This window comes from Hirsutella rhossiliensis (assembly GCF_020360975.1).
Source record: "Hirsutella rhossiliensis strain HR02 chromosome Unknown scaffold00001, whole genome shotgun sequence".
Taxonomy (NCBI): domain Eukaryota; kingdom Fungi; phylum Ascomycota; class Sordariomycetes; order Hypocreales; family Ophiocordycipitaceae; genus Hirsutella; species Hirsutella rhossiliensis.
In genome coordinates, this window is record NW_025408667.1 from 11496955 (window position 1) to 11517048 (window position 20094).

At 49.3% G+C, this 20094-nt stretch overlaps 4 protein-coding genes across 4 annotated transcripts; 2 read left to right on the forward strand and 2 right to left on the reverse strand.

Moving 5' to 3' along the window:
- Positions 1–8745: 8745 nt before the first annotated feature.
- On the reverse strand, positions 8746–9352 carry HRG_01475 (DDE superfamily endonuclease domain-containing protein; the record flags this gene model as incomplete). The annotated part of the gene is made up of 2 exons (XM_044859946.1): positions 8746–8772; positions 8822–9352. The coding sequence occupies 2 exons, from the start codon at positions 9350–9352 to the stop codon at positions 8746–8748; spliced, it is 558 nt and encodes a 185-aa protein (XP_044726346.1).
- A 602-nt stretch (positions 9353–9954) lies between these two features.
- Positions 9955–10689, forward strand: HRG_01476 (uncharacterized protein; the record flags this gene model as incomplete). Its single annotated transcript, XM_044859947.1, has 4 exons — positions 9955–10006; positions 10056–10124; positions 10219–10619; positions 10678–10689. The coding sequence occupies 4 exons, from the start codon at positions 9955–9957 to the stop codon at positions 10687–10689; spliced, it is 534 nt and encodes a 177-aa protein (XP_044726347.1).
- A 1984-nt stretch (positions 10690–12673) lies between these two features.
- HRG_01477 (uncharacterized protein) lies at positions 12674–13240 on the forward strand (the record flags this gene model as incomplete). Its single annotated transcript, XM_044859948.1, has 1 exon — positions 12674–13240. One exon carries the CDS (start codon positions 12674–12676, stop codon positions 13238–13240), a length of 567 nt encoding a protein of 188 aa, XP_044726348.1.
- A 932-nt stretch (positions 13241–14172) lies between these two features.
- On the reverse strand, positions 14173–15309 carry HRG_01478 (uncharacterized protein; the record flags this gene model as incomplete). Its single annotated transcript, XM_044859949.1, has 2 exons — positions 14173–14666; positions 15024–15309. The coding sequence occupies 2 exons, from the start codon at positions 15307–15309 to the stop codon at positions 14173–14175; spliced, it is 780 nt and encodes a 259-aa protein (XP_044726349.1).
- Between the last annotated feature and the right edge of the window lie 4785 nt (positions 15310–20094).

Below are 20094 nucleotides of genomic sequence, written 5' to 3' on the forward strand. Positions count from 1 at the left end.
GGGTGTCTTTAGTTCTTAGTCTTCTAAAGTATATAAAGGTAATAGGTCCTATATAAAGGTAATTACTTCTTTTAGCGTTTAACCGTTATCTATATTATCGTTAGATAAACTTAGTACCTTAAAGGTTTTAGGTTCCTTACTATTTATAACGTTAGTTATAGCTATATCTCTAAGTGTGGGTAGGCACCTGCGGCAGCTGCTGCAATGAGACGGTACTAGGGTTAACCTGATGTTGTATTCGTCTTGTTCTCTATCTAAGGAGGCAGAGGCCAGCGTGGAGAAAGGGGGCACGCTGCCCTCAGCCGCACACGTGACCGTACGGGTCACGTGCCAACCATGGTTGGTCACACCACTAGATAGATACATTCCTACACAGGCAACTCTTCTTTTGCTGTGAGAAGCACAGCAACACCTTGAACAGGTCTAAAGGATAGTAGCGTTAAGGCCGTGAAGGAATGTGCCGTGAGGGCGTGTGTCATTATTGCCAAAAGTGGGTCCGACGTCTTGTTCTTAGCTGTAGATATCGGGGAAGAAGTGAAGGGTCTTCCTGATAGGAGCAATCATTTGATCATAGGGATAAGGAGCGGTTAGGAACGTTGTACGTATCCTTCGACTCGAATTGTCAGACTATTGGTATCGATGAAGCGTTCCAGGGCTCGGTTTGGTGATGCTTTCGTCATTGCATCTGCTGGGTTGTCTGCGCCGTTGATCCAACGAATATCTGTTATCTCTCTCTTCTCGTATGACTGGCGAAGGGCCATGATATCAATCATCAATCGTTTTTCCTTCGTCGTACCGAGCTTGACTAGGCATTCGTAGAGAGAGTACGAATCCGTACAGACGATGAGAGGGATAGGAGGAAGGTTGAGTCGTTCCGTAATTATCTTCATAGTCATCGCAAGGAGATGCCTATGTCGAATCCGTTGGCCATACCGTAGATCTCTGATGCTAGGACGCTACGGGTAACACGTTTGCACTTTGTTGAACTCCAGTGTACGATGTTACCACTAATCTCGAACTGTTTTTCTTTGTGGTTTGTCTCGTTAACGAGGGTAATGACGAATCCTAGTTGGGAGGATAAGTCCTTGTTGTTTGCGAAAGAACCATCGGTGAAAACCATCAGCTTTGCAGTAGCTAGATCAATTGGTTTGTACGTGAGGCCACGTAGTTGGTGATCCATTTGCCATTGCAGTCGCTTGTTCAAAATTGCGTAATCTTTATCCTCAGGGTCTGTACTTGGGCGGCGACTGAAACATCGAAAGAAGCTTCCGGTTGAGCAATTGAAGCAATGTATGAGGCTCGCGCTCGTTCCTCAACGTAGCGCTGGTGACGATCAATTGCTTTAGGGTCAATGGTGGTCATTTTTGCTGCTTGTCCCTTCTGTTGAAGTAAAAGGGATCCTTTCTTAAGGGGGTTATTATTCAGCAACGTCAGTCTTGCACCATTAAAGTCAACCGTTGTTCCGTATGTGATGTCAGTCTTGGGCTTGGAACGAAATTCTGCCTTTTGTAGCTCTTCTTCTTCACGGGTAGAAAAGTTGTTCGTTCCAAGGATGAGGGTGTCATCAGTTTGCATTCCAACAATACCGAGCGTGTCAGGGCCAGTATTCGAAATCAGTAGGCAGGAGTCATAGGTGGAGGTAGACATATCCAGCTTTTCGAGGTGATGCTGCTGATATGTGCGGAACCAATGGACTCCGGCTTCTGCGATACCGTACAGGGGCTTAATAACACGAATAATTGTTCCGTTAGGGTATTTGCCTTGTAGTTCCGTGGGCAAATACGTAAGAATGGTCCGGAAAGCTTGGTCTGGGATTGCGGGTATGCCTGAGTGATATCACGGAGGGAGAGGTTATGCCGTAGTTTTGAAGAAGTCCGGGGCAATAGCGAGGATGAGTCTCTGGCTAACGCGTTGAATTGTCGGAGATTGCGTCAGGAGGGTGGTCTTCTCAAAGTCGTTATGTCCTTGAATAACAAGTCGAGACTTTTCGTAGGGCTTAGTGTTGATTCCTTTGACTTCACGAACCATTCGAGAGCGAAAGATTCTATAGTTTCCATGACTCATTTGATCGTATCGTTCAAATTGGAATACACCGCGGCCAACGAGGTCAGTAATCTCTTTGTTATCGGATTCTTCGAAGGGGTCACCAGGAGAGGTGATTATGCCATCAGACCGTAGCTTGAGGAAAGAGCTTGTGCATCTTCCTCCTTTGGGTCAAGAAGCTCTGGTCTACGGCTTGGGCCATCATGATCAAATCCTTTGGCTTGTTCTTTGATCCTGGTGGGCGTCCTCTCTGCGGGGGCGGGGTTCGGGTCGGCAGGCAGGTCCGTTAGGGTCTTAACGGGGTCTTGAGCCGGTTGTTCATTAAGATCTGAACGAATGCCTGAGGGTCTGTGTCGTGTGTAGGGTCGGAAAGAGTGGTATCATCACGCAGATACGGTTGTACAAGGGTCGATCGAAAGACTTGGGGCCGTTGACTGTGTCAATGGTGATGTTATGGGTATCAATCGATGCAATCTTGAAGGGTCCTTGCCAACCGTCTTTCTCTCCAAACGCGAACTTCACTTTGCAGCGGGAGGATAGCACTTCTGTCGTGCTCGGGCCGTTGCGTGCATGGAGGGCATCCTTAACTCGTCTTTCTGCCGAGAGTTGGCGGAGCATTTTCATCGCTTTCTGCATAGCTTCCGATCTTTTGAGGGTAGAAGCGGAAGGGGCGAGTCTGTAGATACGCGAGGGTATGCGCCGAAAACAAGCAACGTAGGCACAAGACCGTCAGGTCCTGCCGTATCATTGATTGCTTTAACAGCCATTTGAAGGACTGTTTCGGCGGAAGTGGTGTGGCCAATCTCAGCATGGAGGATGTTAAAGGCGCGTCGGAGGGTGCGTGATAGCGTTCAATCTTTCCAATGGACCAATGCGTCTCAACAGGTACTTGAGAGCATTTGATTCCCATAATCTTTGCTTCGTTCCGGAATTCGAGAGAAGCAAAGTTAGTTCCTGCATCATGACGGAGGGTATCAGGAGGTCCAAGATACGTGTCGATCCAGAGGGTCCGGAGGGTCTCCCATGTATCTTTAGCTGACATTGACGGTAAAAATCTGGCTCCTTGAAAGCAGTAGCTGAGTCCACAACGTGTAGAACAGGGCGTTGTGGTGTTCCTAGGTGCATCACATCAACGATGATTTCGTAGTTGAATTCTTGATCATCGTTAAGGGTGAACTTGAAGCGGCGTGGGGCTTGTGAGTGCATTTGACAGTGGTGACAGAACTTAGAGATAGTCTCTAATGTGTCTATCGAGACGTCACTGTGCCCGGCTTGCTTCAAGAGGTGATGGAGCCTAGGGACTGCTGGGTGTCCAAAGCGTCGGTGAAGTGTACGAATCTCTGTTTCCGTAAGAAACGAGATAGACTCTTCATCTTTCGTAAGGAAGAACCAGGGATGTCCCCATTTGCGGATGACTGGGATGCTGGTAGGGCGATTAGTACAATGATTACTACAATTGATGGTATCTGTGATGTTATTGAAATAGATACCAAGTCGATCCATATCAGCAAGGCAGAGCAAAAGGAGTTGGGGTTTGAAGGATGTGGAACGTGATCCTTCCGAGGGGTGTTTTAGGCAACTGTGCCAAGGAGTTAATCGTGTCGCCGTTGCCAAATTTGATGGAGGCCTGGCCGGATGTAGAGCTGTCGAGAGCTACAGAAGGATCTTCTCGTTGTAGGGCGATGTACTGAGAATATCCTGCTGTGGAGAATGTTGCTGCACCTGTGTCGATCATGATACCTTGGAATCTATCCCTTGAATAGCGATCTTCAATAATAAATTGCGAGGCTGGAACAACGGTTTGATCCGTCTGATAGACGTCTTCTCCTGTGATCAAATGATTGAATGCCTGTTGACAGAGCATTTGGCTTGCTTGCCATTGTTCCGGGTGATCGTTGGTGCTATTGTCATGTTCTTCCCATGTATCTTCAGTGTCATCAAAGCTGCTCATCTCATGACCTTCGTAGTCTAGAATATAGCCTCCGATGTCCGTGAGTTGTACACCTATGAAGTGGCATTGAGTGATATGTTGGTCCTTGGCCTCTTGTCGTTCATCCGTAGAGTGTTTAGTTGACCAACAGCCTTCTTGTCCACAAACAAAACACTTCTTTGTCCAGTTGCGGTTATTGTAGCTAGGATTGTAGTTACTACGGCTTTGAGGCCGGTAGTTTCCACGGTTGTAGCTTTGTCCGTATCCGCGGCTGGGTCGTTGACCTGAATATCCGTATCTGCCTCGAGAGCGGTTGTTATTGTATCGACGGTCGAGGTAGTACTGATGGCGTGGATCGTTATGATCGAATGATCCAGCAAAGTCAAGGGAAATTGAGAAGTTGTTATGAGGGCAAGATGGGTTTCAACGGATGCACGAAGATCTGCAAGAAGGTGCTCGACGTTATCGGCGGGTTTGAAAAGAGCGTATTGGAGTTCGGGTACTCCACGGCATGCTTTCATAAGCGTTGTACGCAGTAGAAGGTCTCCTGCGTACTCCCTGCCAAGGGCTCGTTGGCAGAGCTGAAGCTTATCAAAGAGGATTTGAAGCACTTCGTGGGGGGTCTTCGAAGCATCTTGGGCACGGATGGAGTTAAAGGTTATTGTTGTCCAGTCAGTATGGTAGTGGACATGGTTGACTTCCGTGTCAAAGTGTTGTTTGAAGATATCATACGCTTGTCGGAACGTCGTAGCCCATGTGATCTTATCAAGATAGAATCTTTGGGCTCTTCCATCAAGGATCCGGGAAAGAGTGCGTGAAATTGTGACGGTTTCACTTGGATATGAGAGCAGTTGCTTAAGAAGAGGCGGAGCTTATCATCAAGGAGATCGTACGGCTCTCCTGTGTAGTTCCGATCTTTGTTCCAGGTCTTCATAAACTTCTGCTGGATGTCGCTATCGACGATAGCGTTCGGGATGTTATCCGGGGGGAGTTTCATGTATTCTCCAAAGGTTGCAGGGCCGGATAAGTGTTCGGGGATGGGGTTGGTGAAAGGTTGGACGAGATCGGGGTTCTGGAAGCGGTAGGAAGTCGGATGAATAGTAAGAGAGGTCGGAGCAGGTTTATCTTGGATAGTCGGAGCAGGAGTAGGTGCGTTAGGAGGGCTCGTTAGGGTCTTAATAGGTTGTGGTTCGTTAAGACCTTGATGAGGTGCTGCTAAGGGCGTAACTGATGGTGAAGGAGGTTGAGACGGATGGGGATTAGTGGAAGCATTTGATCCTAGTAATGCTGTCTGCCTCCTGAAGGCAGCAGTCCTCTCATCAAACACCATCTCCGTAAACTCCTGCTCTGGCCAGGTTTGTGGTTCTCGATAGTTTGTAATATGAGAAATTGTGTTGCGAATTTCCCCTTTGTGAACCTGTGTAGATACCTCTTTTCCTTAGTAGTTTCTGAGGGCTCTCTTGTATTCATTCGGGGCGCGGTCCCATGTGTCTTCGGTCCATTCTTCAAAATGCTGTTGGAAGTAACCAAGGAGGTCGTATCCTTGATCACTGCCAGATTGAACGATGAATATGAACTTTGCCACATATGTCGTTACTGCGATCTTGTCCTTTTCGTCGTGTGTGATATCGTTGTCCCAAAGGTCGATATTAATTTGTCGGAATGCGGATGCTTGGATGTCTAGTGCCTGCATCTGGTCGCATATTTCTTCGAGCTGGGCTTCTGGGGACATAGCTCGGGCGGTCGGGGCTATCGTGATCAAATGAATGAGACGATGTGGGGTTCGTATTGGTCTCTTCGTATACGAGTTGTCGCTAATAGGAGGTCGAGCGTCGCGTACTAAGTAGGTCGTTCGCGGCCAGACTGAACTGACGGGGATCTTGCTACTTAACGTCAAGGGTCGAACGTTCTTACTAGTTGTTTGCGATGTGGTCGCCTGTCGATTCCGGTGCTCACGGCTAGGCAAACTAGCGGGCGATCGTAATCAACAGTTGGAAGGACTCTCGCGCGGCTGGGCAAACCAGCGGGAGATTCCTTGTTCTTAGCACAAATAACCTTCTTCTGAGCGCTACTCAGGGCCACAGTAAAGTGACGCGGACTATAGCACCTTCGAAGGTTGAGGAATTTGTCTCTTCTACTTAGCTGTCTGTGACGGGCGTGGGCCGGTCACTGATCAGTGTGGGTAGGCACCTGCGGCAGCTGCTGCAATGAGACGGTACTAGGGTTAACCTGATGTTGTATTCGTCTTGTTCTCTATCTAAGGAGGCAGAGGCCAGCGTGGAGAAAGGGGGCACGCTGCCCTCAGCCGCACACGTGACCGTACGGGTCACGTGCCAACCATGGTTGGTCACACCACTTAGATAGATACATTCCTACACTAAGGATATTATAGCTATATATTTAAACTAGCTAGGCTTACTCTTCTCTTTTTATATTATAGCTTATAAACTTATTAAACTATATATTAACTAATACTATTAGTTTATTTTATTTAATTAATAGTATCTATATAATATATTATTAAGTAGACCTATAGGTTACTAAGTAGCTAATATAAGCCCTTTACTTAAGGGGTAACTATATCTTATATAACTTAATATATTCTAATACTATATTTATTTTTAAGAACGCTATATAGCTAAAGACCTATAAGTATATAATATCTAGCTTAATATTTTTAATATAGTAATATAGTAGATTATTATCTTTTATCTAGGTCTACTAACGCTTATATTGGATTTACTAGCTATAATTATATAATTTAAAGGGTATTATATTAAGTAGGTATACCGCTATATAGTATAAGTATCTAAGTATTGCCTAGATAGTTAATAAGTATAGTTAATTAATAAGCTAGGTAGCTTAGTTAATTTATTACCTTTTATTATATAGTAAAGGGGGGTAATAGCGCGACTATAGCCTATACCCTATTAGGTCTACTCTATAATATTTTTACTAAGCTACTTACTAGTTATAGGTTTAAGTCCCTATATATAAGGCTAGATAAGCGCGTATATATATAAGCGCTATAGCTTAAAAGCGTATATATAGTATAGGTAGCGGGGGATCTTAACCTAGGCTAATAAGTAGTACGGTACCTAAGGGTAATAGCCTATTAACTATAAAAGTCTTTAACTATTATAGGTTATAGGCTTAGGCTATAGCCTAAGCTATATAGTTATATATAAGGGCCGGATCCTATATATATATATATAGGCTAGCTATATATAAAAGAGCTCTATATAGCTTATTAATAATATTCTATAGATAGTACTTATATATATACCTTTACTTACTCTATAATAGTATAAGCTATCGACTAATAGATTTAATAGATATCTCCTTAAAAAAGGTACCGCCCCGCGAATGGCGAGACAGCTGTTTGTCGCGACGGTAGCCCCAACCATGGATTACGCCTCCAATGTGTGGATGCACACGTATGGCGTGAGAGAAGCGGCTTGTCTGGACAGGGCCCAGAAGATTGTCACGGGAGCTTTCCACACAGTTGCAGCGGTGATAGCCGAGGCTAACGACGGCATCGCATCGTTTCGAGAACGGCACGGTCAAGCCGCGACAAGATTCTGAATTAGCCTGCGGACGCTCCCTAAGACGCACCCTAAGACGCACCCTTTGGCATCATCGAAGATCAAAGTGAGCAAGCAATTCGTCTCACCGATGCAGAAGATTGCCTCAATGATTGCGAAGTCGGACACGGAGCGAGTAAAGACCATCCACGAGTACGCTCTGGCACTTAGACAGCTGCACTCTGGCCACAGTAAGTTCGCAAGGCAATCGCGTCGCAGCAACCCAGACAACTAAACGATTCACACAATCCAAAGTAGACGATAAAACGATGGTGCCTTGAGGTACCATCTTACCCCCACCTTAGGCTCACACCCCCGTTATGCTCAGGTAAACGACACTAGCCTCACAAAATTTCCCAAACTTGAATTGCTCGTATTCCGACGAAATATGATATGTACATAAGAACTACCTCATTGGAAATAGAATTGAACATATTACTCGCCTCTGGTCTTTTTATCACGAAACTCAGCCTGGTGGTGCGCCGAGGAGGCTAAGGTAACTTGACTTCAATCACCGAAGCCATCTCCGTCTACGTCTCCACCTCTTTCTCTGACGAGCCGCAATCCACCACAACAACCCTCTTCGGACTCCCAAGTGTTGATACTGTACGGCCTCTCCAAACGCCAACGCTTCTGCGAGACTCACGAAGCGTCTATTTGGGTTAGGAATGGCCCTTCTCTTTCTTCCTCTCTTGAGCCTGTCCACTTCCTCCTCCAGCCTGGCAATTTTACTACTATGCTCTGTCAACCTCTGTTCTTGGGTTTCCCAGCCTTTGGCAATCTTGGAGTATCGTCTTCTAGTCGCAGATGTCTTGTTCTTGCCAAGACCACGGATATAGCGGCTAGTTTTCGGCGTGTCGTCAGATCCCAAATATGGCCTATACTCAGGTGAGGCCGTAACTTTGTCGTCCTGGATTTCAGGGTGCCGTAATGCCTTGTCCCGCGAGATTGGCCAGTTGCCAGTGATCCTCCACCCGGACAGGATGTTCTTTGCGGTCATTCCCGCTTCACGTGCTCTGGCGTAGGCACGTATAAAAGTAACCTTATCAACGGACGCAGAGTCCGTTAAAGAAGCAAGCTTGTCTAGTTCCTTCCGATAGGCTGCCTTTATGGCATTGAAAACACCGTTGTCTAGTGGCTGGAGACCATGAGAACAGTGAGATGGAAGATAACAATAGTAGACATTTTTCAAAAGCACATGGCCATCCAGTCATGCTATTGTCAAATCAGCAGCGCTCTATTATAACATACGCAAAGAACAGACCGTTTCATGACTCCCATGGCCGTCTAGAATGATAAGTCTGGCCTCAGAGTTATCGAGAGGTCGGATCTGAGGCAAATAGACCTCTTCAGGCCACTCAATATGGTCGTCCGTCCACCCATTGGGTGAAGTAATGTAGTGCCAGTCCGCAAATCTCCAAAACTCCTCCTTAAACCACTGTGTCTGAAGGTATTTGCCTTTAAATATCATGCCTGGAGTCAAGGCGCGCCCGTCAGCGGTGATGGCCTCTATAAAAGTGGTCCAGCTGCGGGACTGGGGTCCCTTGAGAAGAGCCTTCCGTTTAGGGTTCGAATTTCCAACCATCGGACTGTCCAGACCTAGAAAAAGAAGTCCGTTCGGTGTTACGGCCTCGCATGCACCATTTATCTCGAGAGAGTTTCCACGAGAAGGATCGGTAGCGCGGCATATGATCCTGAAGTAAAGACTGCTGGCGATCGGATTCACACTAATGCGCCGCTTTTCGACGGGTATCAACCAACTGGCAACTTTGTGGCCGCTCCTCAGTGTGGGCATTTCTATAGTTGAGCCATACCAGCAAGAAACCTTGCGTGAGCAATTGGTACGAATTAAATGCTTTGGATTAGCGGTATGATCGCTTCACCTTACTCCCTGGCCTTTGCTTACCAGATGTGCAGCATGTCAGCCGTGTCCTGGAGACATTAGAGTATTCGTGGAATGATGGGGCAAAGTATGCGGAGCTTGAGGCGATGCTGTCGTCGAATCTCGTTCCCTAAAGTACGATTACTGTGGGAATTCCATTGTATTATGCCCGGAGGAAATCTCCTAGAGGGCCACTGCACTAAATGATCTATGGTAAGGAGGTATTCTTCGCCGGTATTTCACCACGCGCCAATAGGAGAGCGCCCTGTGGGAGATTAGTCAGTGCGCACGCCTAAGGATCCATTGGCCAGTGCCGAACGGCCGCCCTCGGGTCGAGGCGAGTGCGAGCACACGAACGAGCTTTATCGTGGCAGAGGCAGTTGAGGCCGTGATCATGGTGGAGCAGGGCGCGCCGCCCGCTCCAACGCCCACGAAAAGATCCAACCGTGTCGCGAAGCCACGCATCTGGCACTACCGGCTGTGAACAACTGCATCTAATGAGGCGCTTGGGGTGTATGACGCATCCGTATTATTGCCAGCAGGAGAAGGCCAAAGATGCTTTCGAAAGTAAGTGGGCACACATCGAGTAGGCCTGCTGGACCAACATGAGAGGCAGAGGTGCAAGATGCCGCAAAGAAAATGGGTGTAGACCAGCCGTTCATTGACGAAGTTTGCCTCTGGGATGGTATTGCAAGCGGATGGACACTTGGAGAGGGAAGAGGCAGAGGACGAAGAAATGGACGAGGACGAAATACCGACACCGCCTTTGCGAGTAATAGACGCATACCGTGAAGCGACACCACTCCTTCACAAGCTGGGTGAAGACCCTCACGATAATGCTTTGCTCAAGCAGCTGAAGGAGATCAATGATAATATCACAGAAGGCAACAGATCTGAAGACGCCAAAGAAAAGGAGAGCGAAAGAGTCTCTGGCAGCCAATGGTTGATCCCGGTTTCTTTCTTTGGACCTCACTACAAGGTGGTGCTGGAAGAGTACGCCGTCCTCCGAGACGACCCAGAGAACCAAACCGCGAGGAACCGCGTCTCTGCAGAGAAGAAACTCATCGACAAGCTCATCAGCAGGCATCATTTCCCGACGGAGTGGGGTGTCATGTCTGCCGATGACTATATCAGGCAGAAGTCTACCAACACTACCACGACAGCGACCGTGGCGCCCGGGGTGCCTGAAGTGATAAAAATACATATCGAGTACCCTTGGCTCACTGCCAGTGCCGCAGACGGAGGTATGATCGTTGGTGTGCGACAGCATGGTAAATGGGGAACCCGGTTGAGCGTCGAGAGGGTTGAGGAGACCGGGCAGATAACTCGTCGACACGAATCAGCGTCTGAGGTTGGGCTTCTCGAGGTGAAGTACAAGGCCGCAGCAGACCACAAAAACTTGGCCGACGGGCAGTCGGCGTGGTCTAGTAAGGATAGGGGTGACTTCGATGAGCTGCTGTGTGTGGGTGACGAAGTCGCAAACGCAGCGCAAGAATCTAGCGGCAAATAGCAGGGATCCACCCGCGGACTGTTGTGTCAGGTTTCACAAGAACGGCATCAACATCTTGACTTCGACAAGCCTGAGGAGAGTCCTTGGAGCGACGAGTGCGAATGCTCAAATAGAGAAGGTGTGCATAAGGGATGGAATACCCCCACCACGACAAGCCGGGTTTGAGAGCTCTTGTGTGAACCCTGCAAGCATCGAGAAAGACGCCGCCACACGACGGAGGGCTCTCAGAGACGCTCAAGCAAGAGAAAAGAGAATTATCGACTTCAGAGCGACCACCGAGCAGGCAACGCGGCCCTAGTGCGAGCTCGAATGGAACGCCTAGCCATTTGGGTGCGACCGAGCAGCGGTTGCAACGGTTGGAAGCCCTGATGGTCAAAATGGGTGAGGCACAGCAGGTCCTTAACAAGACAATGGCGGAAATGGCGGAGATGTTCGAACGATTCATGCGGTTGAACATGGCTTCTCTCGAAGCATCGAGCAAATGATGGCCTCGTAGCCTCGTCGACGAGCTCTTTATTTGCCACCATTGTCCGCTGATTGGGTTGGGGTGCCGTGAGGCACCGTTGCTATTTCGTCGTGCCGGCCGCTGGTCGGTCGCCCGCGTTTCCAATTCGTGCGAAGAGCCTGGACTCGTGTAGCATAGTTCTGTTCCAGTTCAATGTCAACACTTGCTGTTAGTAGTAATGATGCCATAAAGTACTGTGTATGTCTGTCGGAGAAACGACAAAAAGACAACGACTGCTGGAATGCCTCGGCTCAACACTGCGAAATATTGGCTCGTGGGGTTGTGTGAGTGTGATCAAGAGGTAGTAAGATGGCGGTGTTCAGAATCTTCCATAAAATGCGGCCCTCAGATGTAACATACCGGAGAACCCGGGACGCATGCTTCCGAGCGATCGAGGGACTCTAGCCGTGGCGCGCTCGATGAACGCACGTGAAAAATTACGTGATAAGATACGTATAAAACCTTGCTTACTCACGATATTGCAGAGTTGGGGTACGAGCTGGCTCCGTGCAAGATAACTATTCATACTGTAAATCGCGCGAGGAAGCTGGGACGAGCTCAGATCAAAATTCGCGGGGGATGGCGGACTACCTATCTTTTCTGCCAGGCTATGACTCGACAGTCGCACATCAGCCATTATTAGCGACCAAAAGCAGCCGCTTTTATCTGCCATCGCGCCACACCACAGACGATTGGAGCTTTTTCGCCAAATGCAGCGAGTTCTGGAGCACACATGCTATGAGGCATAATAAAGACACCACATTTGGATTCATCGCGAAGATCACCATCGGACAGACATGTGATCCTGAAAGACTGAATTCGCCTGCAAAAGCACAAGCTGCATCGAAGCCATTTCCGCACGGTGAGGCAAAGTCGTTCGCGCTGCCTCAGCTGTGGCCAAGGTGGCGGGGTTCTCGGCACTAGAAAGCCCCGTTTCTCTTCCTCCACCAGCACGTCCAGCGGAAAACTTCGTTACGCACTCGAAGGGACAGTGTCATCGCCGGTCAATGCACAAAGGGGCCGGTGGCTCCTTATGCCCCGTTCATATTGTCCCACACAGCTCCGTCTGACAGGTACAAACCTGGGTGCTTCGCTTCTCCGCCCCTCTTACGGCGATTCCGTAGGGAACACGAGGGTCGTCGTGGTCATCGAGATCGTCCTGTGGATCGACGTCGCCAAATAGCCCGTGCTCGAAAATCATAGTGCCGTCACCGCGATCATGAGCTCGAGCGCGATAGTCAACACAGTCTCAATCAGGTGCAAAGACGAGCCCGCCATCTTGGTGGTGTACGGGGACGACAGCGCAGGGTGGTTCACCACCTGGGGCGTCACCAAGCCGGACATCGAGTGCTCCATCATGACCATCAACTTCGCCTCGCTCGAGGCCATAGTCAAGTCCGTCACCCCGAAGTGGTTCGTGGACATGTTAGTCACGGTGTACTCGGACACGAGGTCGCTGGTCAGCCTAAGCCCGTTCGAGATCGTGTACGCGTGTGTGAGGATGAAGTCGATGGAGGACGTCGTCAGGTCCGCCGAGGCGAGGAAGTATGTGTACATGGGCCTGATGAAGGAGGCCGCCAAGTTGGGCAACGAGAGCCTGGGGCTAGTCCTCAGGCGACCCGACACCGACAGCAAGGACGACAGCATAACGACCACCATCGCCTTCTCCAAGAGGATCAAGAAGGGGAAGAAGAAGGCCAAGGAGGCGATGGCCAGCCCCACCGGCGAGGAGGTCTCGCAGAGCGAGGTCAAGATCGTCGACCAATACGACGTGCTGAGCGAGTAGACCAAGCACCAGTCGAAAACGGCACAGCATCATACGCACCGCCACACCAGTGTCTAGACAGGTCGTGCCGCGATTGCTCGAGATGAGTACACACGCAGGGAATTCATCGTCCGAAATGCATTAGACTCGTTTCAATTCTTGACCGGCAGGGCAATGCGATCCCGTACCAAGAATGAAATAACGAGTTACGTTGTAGCTGTTGCTGAGATATTGATGATAGGTAGTTCGTGCTCACTCACGTATTCGTTCGTCGCTAAACTTGAAAAGACATTCGGCAACGTACTAGCCCCCAGCCAAATGAACACTACTTGGGGGACTTGAGTCCCGAGGTGGGAGTATGTATCTGTCAAGATCAGACGCTCATTCACGGTCCTGCCCACTGCCTAATAGACAGTCGCCACTAGTCAAGCTGCTGCCTGCAGCCGCCGCCGCCTTCCATTTCTCTATTCATGTATATAAGAGATATATATTCGCTCTTTTGAGAAGAAATCAAGAGTCTTCCGTTGCCCGATTCACAGGGGATATTCTTCCCGACTATTGCTCAGTCATCCATACTGTGCGTCATCGTGTTGTGCGACAGTATCACATATGTGTGATGCGATGACTTGGCGACCTTCCATGTGATGCTTGTTCGGCTGGTCCAACGAAATCCCCACATGAAGTCTGATTTCGCAAACACAGCAACTTCGGATGTGCACTGCGAGCATGTGCGGCTCAGAGCAAGATTCCAGCGTCGCAGTCGAGTCCGCAAAATACGCGGCATTCGTGGTAGTACCAACTATGTAATAAACTTAGATGATGTGGCATCAATCGTCAACGCGGGCTATATTGACCCTAAATATTCGCTCATCTAAACCTCAAATTATAATGCCATCACTAAACAGATTCAACCACCACCTCTTTATCCGTCTCCTCAACACGAGCCTCTCTCCTCATCTGAGGAACCCTTTCCTCGCGCAAGCTGGATCTTGATGCAAGCGGAACTGCGCTTCCTGTTCTGCACAACGGACGAATTCTTCGAATGGTCGAATCGTCTTGAGAGCCCAAGCGGAGACCGTCCAAGTGGGCTCTGACCTTCCCTCAACATCACAGAGCTCCCAATGAAGGCGCACGTTTGCATCACCACCCTGTTGCGATACACGCATCTGATTCAGCAGTCCGGTGACTTTCGAATAATCCAACCACAGGTTTTCTCTTGGTCCTTTGATCCCCCACGTGGTGTCGAAGCCTTCCGAATGCCGGAGGTGCCCCACGAAGACGCCCAGGCGATCATCTTTGTTCATGGTGGTGACAGAACAAACCCAAAGAAACGCTTCATCTTTGGCGAGAAGGCTGACGAAGACTGACTTGTTTCTGCTCCCACTCTTCAATCCTTTGATGTCGAGTGGGACGCCCAGCTCGTCGCTTGACAGCGCTTGAGTGGAGCCTGGGAGAGAAGTGAATTCAGCCTCTTCCGCGTCGAAAAGCCAGGCATTGTTAGCGCAGTTCCACGACGAATCCGGAACTTCCAGCCTCTTTGCTATATGTCGCTGCTTCAATCACGAAGTCCCACTCCAATCGCCACTACGCAGTCCCGTTGCCCAGGCTTCAAGTCGGACGATGTGCGGACCATATATCTCTTCCCATGACAGCACATTCTCCACCACAGCAGATTCCTGGCCCATCGGGTATCCAGTACAGAAGCGATCGAGTTCTTTGGTGCGATATAAAAGTATGTTGTCGACGCCAGCTTCTCGCATGTCATGTAGGGTTTTCCACAGTCTGCGACATCGGCGTTGGTTACCTTGACTTGGTCCCTGTCCGGCCTCCTTGATAAATTTCTCAGTGGCAGCTTTCTCTTCCCTGCTGAACTCGTCCAAAACTCCTTTTGGTGTCGGCAGTGTCGTCGGGTCGAGACGAGCCGCAGCCTTCTTGATGATATTCCAGAACATCGTTTCGTCATACCGGACCTGGATCATTTTGGCCGCCAAATGCGCCTCCACCTTCTTGACGGCTTCCACAGCCTCGTCATAGTCCAGCTCAATTAGCTTCTTTGCAATGCTCCGAATCTTCTCTTTCTTTGTTGTCATTGTGCCCGTGCTGGTCACACTCGCGTACTTGCCAAGAGAGGAATCCAGCTCTACACAATCCAGCATTATTGTTTCCATCACCTTTATCGCCCTCATAGCATCCTCAGAGTAGAACAATTCTGGCGTTGATATTGGTCGATGGAGCACAATGCGATAACCGGCAGAGGAGAGACCATTACCTATGGTCCCAGTTGCGAGGAAGACCGGAGCAGACTCAATAGGGCGGTCGCAGACAGGCATCACATCGCCTGCTGCTACCTCCGAGACCTTGGGTGGCATAGAAGAAGCGATATTCTGGAGTGCCGCATCATGTGCTGTGTCGATGGTTTCGCCTCCGTCGCGTTGCCCCGCACTTGAGTTTTGACCGAAAACCACCGGGGGATCCTCTCCTTGGTTGATTGCACCTGTCTCTGCACATCCCTCACCATATGTGGCACAATCCTTGCCCAGATTTTCTGCTGCTGGGTCGGATTCGCTGCATTTGTGGTCCCTCACTTCGTCATGCCAGCTACAAAACCTGCATACACATATTATTTTCATACATTATCACTACAAGTTCAAGCCTGGCCCTTGCAGTCCTTCCATACTCAACTGTCGGGACGGCGACAAGGCAATCGTCATGTTGTGGTTTGTGCTCACTCTCTGGAAGTAACCGCCACTACACAGATTCAGTCGGGTATAGCCCATGGCTAGCGCAGCCGGACACTGCTACATAAATAAGCACCTACCACGCCGAGCTTTTTTTTCTGTCTTCCCCTCTGCGCATCACCAAGCCGCCATGCATGATATCGATTCCCACGTTATCGTGGCATATTCGCTTGCACTGTGGGCCGCTTTTCTATTCCTTGCGTGTGTCCGTTTCCGCTCAGAGTTAAGCAAGGCCCGAGACCTTATCCGCGTCCCTGTTTTAAAGTACCTGGTCTACCGTCCGGCGCTTGGAAGACGTATCCTTATAGAATGGAGCCGTGCGGACCTGTTGGCAAAACTTGCCTATTTGAGCGTGACAATTTTCTGCGTCTACTTCAAGAGCAGCAATCTTACCTCTGCAGGAATGCGCGCAGCTAACATCTCGCTGATACATATGATGCTATTGTTCGCATCGCCAAGCCTCGACTCCTTGTCTAATGCAATGGGACTGAAATGGCGATTTGTTCGTCGTCTGCATGCTTCAGTGGGTGCCATGGCATTTCTGCGGCTGGTGTTCACGTTATTTGCATTCAAGTTGACCGCCGCCCGTTTCCATTGGATAAGCCGGAGAACCTCTTGGGTCTTGTAGCGAGTGATCCCGTCGAAGACCTTGTCTAGGGGCCCTTCATATATGCTGACCGGCTGAACTCAAGTCTGTGTCATCACTAGGTGCACTTCTCCTCCTGTCCGTCCCGTTCTTCAAAAGACAGTGTTACGAAATTTTCCTTTGTCTTCATCATAATCTAGCCGTCCTGCTGGTGCACGGCCTCTGGATGCACCTAACCCGCAAGCGGCTGATGCCACGCGTCTATTTCACTCGCTCTTAGGCATATTTGGATTGTCCAGTATCTTTATCAGTTTCCTGATTCTCCGTCGAAATGCGTTCTTGACTCGAGGCTTCCTCAAAGCGACAATCACACAGTCCCGCGTGTCACGGGCTGTGCCCGGCTTGGTGGACCCGGTACAGCCGGGTCCGGTGGGTCGTGCTCGGGTGGCAGCATCGGCCCCGCTCCGCGGACCCGGAAGCTGCGAGAACATTCTGTGAAGGGCAATATAAGCTCGCATTCGAGGCGTAGCCTCGAGTTCAGCTTCCTTTTCTCTTTAGCTCTAGATAGACAACACCTAGGCACCTGCTTGTTGAATAAACTCCGGGTCAGCCTCTTACACCGCGGCGCCATTATCGTAACCGTATCATTGTCGCGGCCTCTTCTTGTAAAGGCCGGACAGCGGATCAACCTCTGGCTTTTCATGCCGGCGACAAGCTTCCGATCTTTATACCAGAGCCGCCCTTTCGTAGTAGCATCTTGGTCGGACGCCCCCAGTCCTCCCTGGACCTCCTTATTGAACCTCGACGGGGACTGACGAAGCAGCTCCTCGTTCGCAGCAGGAAAGACCCACAATTTCCCTGCCCAGCAATCTTGACCGGGCCATATGGAACAAGTGTTCCAGTTGGTGAGTATGGCGTTATTCTGATGATTGCGAGCGGCTTTGGCATAGCGGCCCAGCTGCCATACTTGAAGCAGCTCTTATACGGCTATAACAGCCGCAGGGTACGGACCCGCAGGATCCACTTAGTGTGGGAGCTGAAGTCACTCCATGAGTGAGAACGTATAGGCCAGAGCCTGCGAACGCCTTCCTCACACGTGTAGACCTGCCTCTTGCGATCGAACGGCTGCTCAACTGCGCCCTGAATGATGACACTTTGGAAGACGGATATGTGAGAACTCACGGTGCACGCTTTTGACCTTTTGCTTACCATTGACAAGCTCCTTCGGAATCGGTTTATGTTGAGCATGCAAAAAGAGACGACAAAATCAGTACCCGCGCCAAGGTCATTAAAGGTTTGCCTCATAAATATATCAAGAGGGTTCAAGAAGAAGCCAATGCTCGAGAAGACATGGTAGTTACAGGTAAGTTACTCAGATACCCGGTGCAGCAATGTTGCTGATCCATGAGAAGTTTCCGCGTCGTCGGAAACGAGGACGGAGCTGCGGAGAATCGTGCAAAGGTATAACCTTATAGCAGACAAGATGGAGATGGTGGAGTTGGATTCTCAGCCAGATCAATAGAGTACAACACAGGCATATCAATTGCACAATCCACGTGATTGAGTCTCACTAATCTCACGAGGCGCTCTTTCGAAACGTTTTAAACCAGCCTATCGGCGTCCCCAGCTTTGTCGCAGATCTGGGATGAATGTAAGTATCACGATGAAAGAACCCCCGGGGGACCGCCACTTTGGGTTTAGCGCTTCTCTCTACGCCCAAAAATCCGGCGCTAGGCTCACTCAGGGTGGTTTTCCATACATGGAAAGGCCTGCAATCGATAATCGGTATCGGCCCCACATTTATTGCAAGTATTGCAATACACCTTTCCATACTTGGTCCGTGCACGACGACAAAATGTCACTGACGACGCCTCCGACAAGATGGACAAATTCACACCATATAGTGAATTAAAAATACGAAGTAATTTATTGAGCTTAATGATAATGTCAAAAAGAAGGGTAGGCAAATCTTGCGTGTTTTATTCCAAAAGAGGAGGGAAATCAGACGGGGAATTTACACGAAATCTCACACCACAGCCCCTTCTTCCCCCTTCAAGACATTGTTCTTCACCCAATGCTTCAAGCATTCTCCCTTTTCAATTTGGTCCGCATCCAATTGTGCCCTTTCCCAGGAGATCGTACGACGAGCCCCTGAAAAAACCCGTTCCGGCTCATCACTCATCGCTGGCATTGATAGGATATCTATTGCCATTCGTGATAACTTCGGCCATCGTTTCCTATGTCGCTCTTGAAGCCACCATGATAAGGCAGTTGTTGGCGCAATGTCGTATGGATCACCTGAGATGTAATCTTCATACTCGTCTTGACTTGTAGGTCGAGCACAATTCTGCAGATTTCTCGAAATACGATCAAATGCATCAAGATCATTGTTTTCCTCTTCGTCAAGTGCCTGATACGAAATTGTACCGTCGTTTGTATCTCGGTATGAGTGCCACAGGTCTTTGACCTGTTTGAAAGCAGTTTTATGCCACTTCTTCTTCCAATTTGAGTGAATGTACGTCGTACGATAGCTTGGATGAAGGACCAAAGCAGCCGCGTAATAGGGCGAATTCTCTGTCTTGCTGTAATATTTATCGAAGACTTCCCACCCCTTCCGGATCCTGGGGGAAAGTTCTGGGTCTGATTTATATGAGATCTATTACACCATATTAGCGTTCACGTGAAGATATCAGACAAGAATGTATGTTACCAAAGCCTCATCAAAACATCGGATCAAGACGTCCATCGTGAACAGCACTTTATCAAGCGTGGCGTGATCCCCTTGCGTTGCCAGTGTTGCTCGTGAAAACGGTTGAAGGATCTCTTTAATCGTGCGGAGCCGAGTCCAATCTTCTGGTGATAGAAAATCGGCAGAGAGATCTGCAAAGTGATTCTTGGTGTAGGTGTCCAGGGCACCTGCAATTCCCTTCTGTGGCAACGTGCAGCATTTGGTACCAACTATTCCACCTTGTACGATTATCAAGTGGAATCCCTCTCCCTGCGAGCTCGTTGAATTCCTTGGTTCGTCCTGACGAACTTCGAATATTGATAACCAGGTTGTGGAGCTTTCCAAGTGGGCCGAGAAGCCGAAACTCGGCGCGCTGTTTTTGGATTCCTTCAAGTTCTTCTCCGTTATCGTACTGTTCGCACCGTTTCGAGTCTAGAGAGCCTTGGAACAGGAACGCTTGAACTGCCAAGTTAATAATGTGGCCCATACATCGGAGACGGTGGACTTCGGGATCCCAATCAATGCCCTCCTCTTCCTTGAGGCATGTACTGAATGCACGGCAAAGGGTATCATTCGTACTCGAGTTATCACCCACAACACTACCAATGCGTCGCACAATGCCAAAATCTCGCAGAACTGGCATAAGAGTAATAAACTGCTCTTCTCCTGAGTGGTTGGCTACCGGCCGAAGAGCAAGGAGTGTTTTTTTTCGTGCTTCTTGAACATGGTCGACAAAATGAGCGCAAATTCCGAGAAGAAGAAGTCGATTGGGAGAAGTCCAAATATCAAGTGAAAGATGGACCTTGGACATTGCCGATTGGAG